This window comes from Nicotiana attenuata, chromosome 12, assembly GCF_001879085.1.
Source record: "Nicotiana attenuata strain UT chromosome 12, NIATTr2, whole genome shotgun sequence".
Lineage (NCBI taxonomy): Eukaryota > Viridiplantae > Streptophyta > Magnoliopsida > Solanales > Solanaceae > Nicotiana > Nicotiana attenuata.
The window spans coordinates 26,641,627-26,643,370 of NC_032000.1; the positions used below are offsets into that span (position 1 = coordinate 26,641,627).

Genomic DNA, 1,744 nt, shown 5'->3' on the forward strand with positions numbered 1-1,744 from the left:
GTTACGTTATTGTTCAATTTTATTTGAACTAGGAGTAGATTGCTTCTCATGCCGTATATAATCTATAAATGTAAGTTATATATATTAACGATATAAATAAAATTAACATCTTAATTAGTTCAATAAATATTTAAAACAAGTTATTGACTGCATTTTTAATAAGTTAGTACTGCGTCTATCTTCCCTTCAATTAAATGAGCGCCAAAAGAAAAAGGATACGGTAAGAGAGTAAAAACATCACCATTAACGTATAAAATTTTAATGTATAAGCACATGAGTAACAACTGTATATGTTGAAATGTAAGAAATTAAACAACAACGGCTAAATAAGAATTTATAGGCAGAAAAATAACTAGAAGCCAGTACTACTGTTAATTAATAAAAACTGAGATTTATTCGCAAAAAAGATCACAGCTTACATATCAAAACGAGAAGCTGGAGTAGAAGTGAACACATTATTTATCACTCCATAATTATATAGCTAGTTAGCTGAAGAAAATTGCAGTACAACGCTACGCACTCTTACTTTACACACACATACACACTCTCTTTTTCCTTTCTTTTTGTTGCTAAAAGTAACTAGTTAATGTCCACCTCTAGCTTATATTATTATTATTATTGTTATTGAAGTCGAGTATGTATCGATATTTTTAAATTATTAATTAATTAATTAAACCCATAAAGCTCCAGCTCTTTTAAGCATTGGCTTTAAGGAGCGCTGGAGGTGAAGACTCATGACTTCACTTTCACCACCCACCAGTTCACCGCCGATAAACACGGCGGGGACTGTAGGGTTACATCCGAGCCTCGAAAGCGCCGCTTCGATTTCTCGGCCTCCTCTCTGCATCTCATCTAGCTCGTGAACTGCAGGGTGAACGCCGAGATCACAGAACAAAGATTTAATTGTATGACTCATACAACAACTACTCTTGCTGAATATCACCACTGGCTTTTCAGCTACCATTTTGCTTACTCTCTCCATTGCAAATCTAAGAAAATAATCAGGGTTTTGAAAGTTAAAAAAAAGGAGCAAAATGTGGAATGTTAAGGATATAGTGGAGTGGATGTTGTTTGAGGTTTTTAGTGACTTGTGGTTCTTTGTAGGGACGTTGAGTTTTGAGGTGAGGAAATATGAAGGAACAATGAGACATATTTATAGAATTCCTTTACGGTGTAGATTTGCTGAGGTTGCAAAAAAAAAAAAAAAAAAAAGGAATAAAGATTTGCTGAGGTTGCCAACAAAGAAAATAGCTTTGCTGAGGTTGCAAAAACAATTTTTATACACTTCACACTATCATAACAAGTGGAACTAACAATTCGAGAAATTAATAAAACAGATAACTTCCTATAGAAGGTTAAATTATATTACTAATAATGTAATGATATTTACTTTTTTAGTGCATATCCAATCCAAAAAAGTAATTCGGAAACTATTAATATAAATTTTCCATATATTACACATGACAATAAATTGCATTGCTGTTTTTTTTTAAGAAAAATATATTGTACTTTAGGGTTGCTGTAAATATCATGTACCGATAAAAAAAGTAATTTGAAACTATTGACATTAAATTTCCTTTTATTACACATGACAATAAATTGTACTGTATTTTTTAAAAAAAAGTATTTTTATTTAGGATCGGTGTAAATATCACGTACGAATAAATTTTTCTCTCTTATTAAGAAAATTTCTGTGAATCCTCAAGGAATGATAAGTAACTTTCACACTATTGGAAAGATATTT

At 31.1% G+C, this 1,744-nt stretch overlaps 1 protein-coding gene across 1 annotated transcript; it reads right to left on the bottom strand.

The window, feature by feature from the left end:
- LOC109236204 (monothiol glutaredoxin-S2-like) lies at positions 367-1,118 on the bottom strand. The gene has a single exon (XM_019402405.1). It carries the CDS (start codon positions 980-982, stop codon positions 671-673), a length of 312 nt encoding a protein of 103 aa, XP_019257950.1. The 5' UTR covers positions 983-1,118; the 3' UTR covers positions 367-670.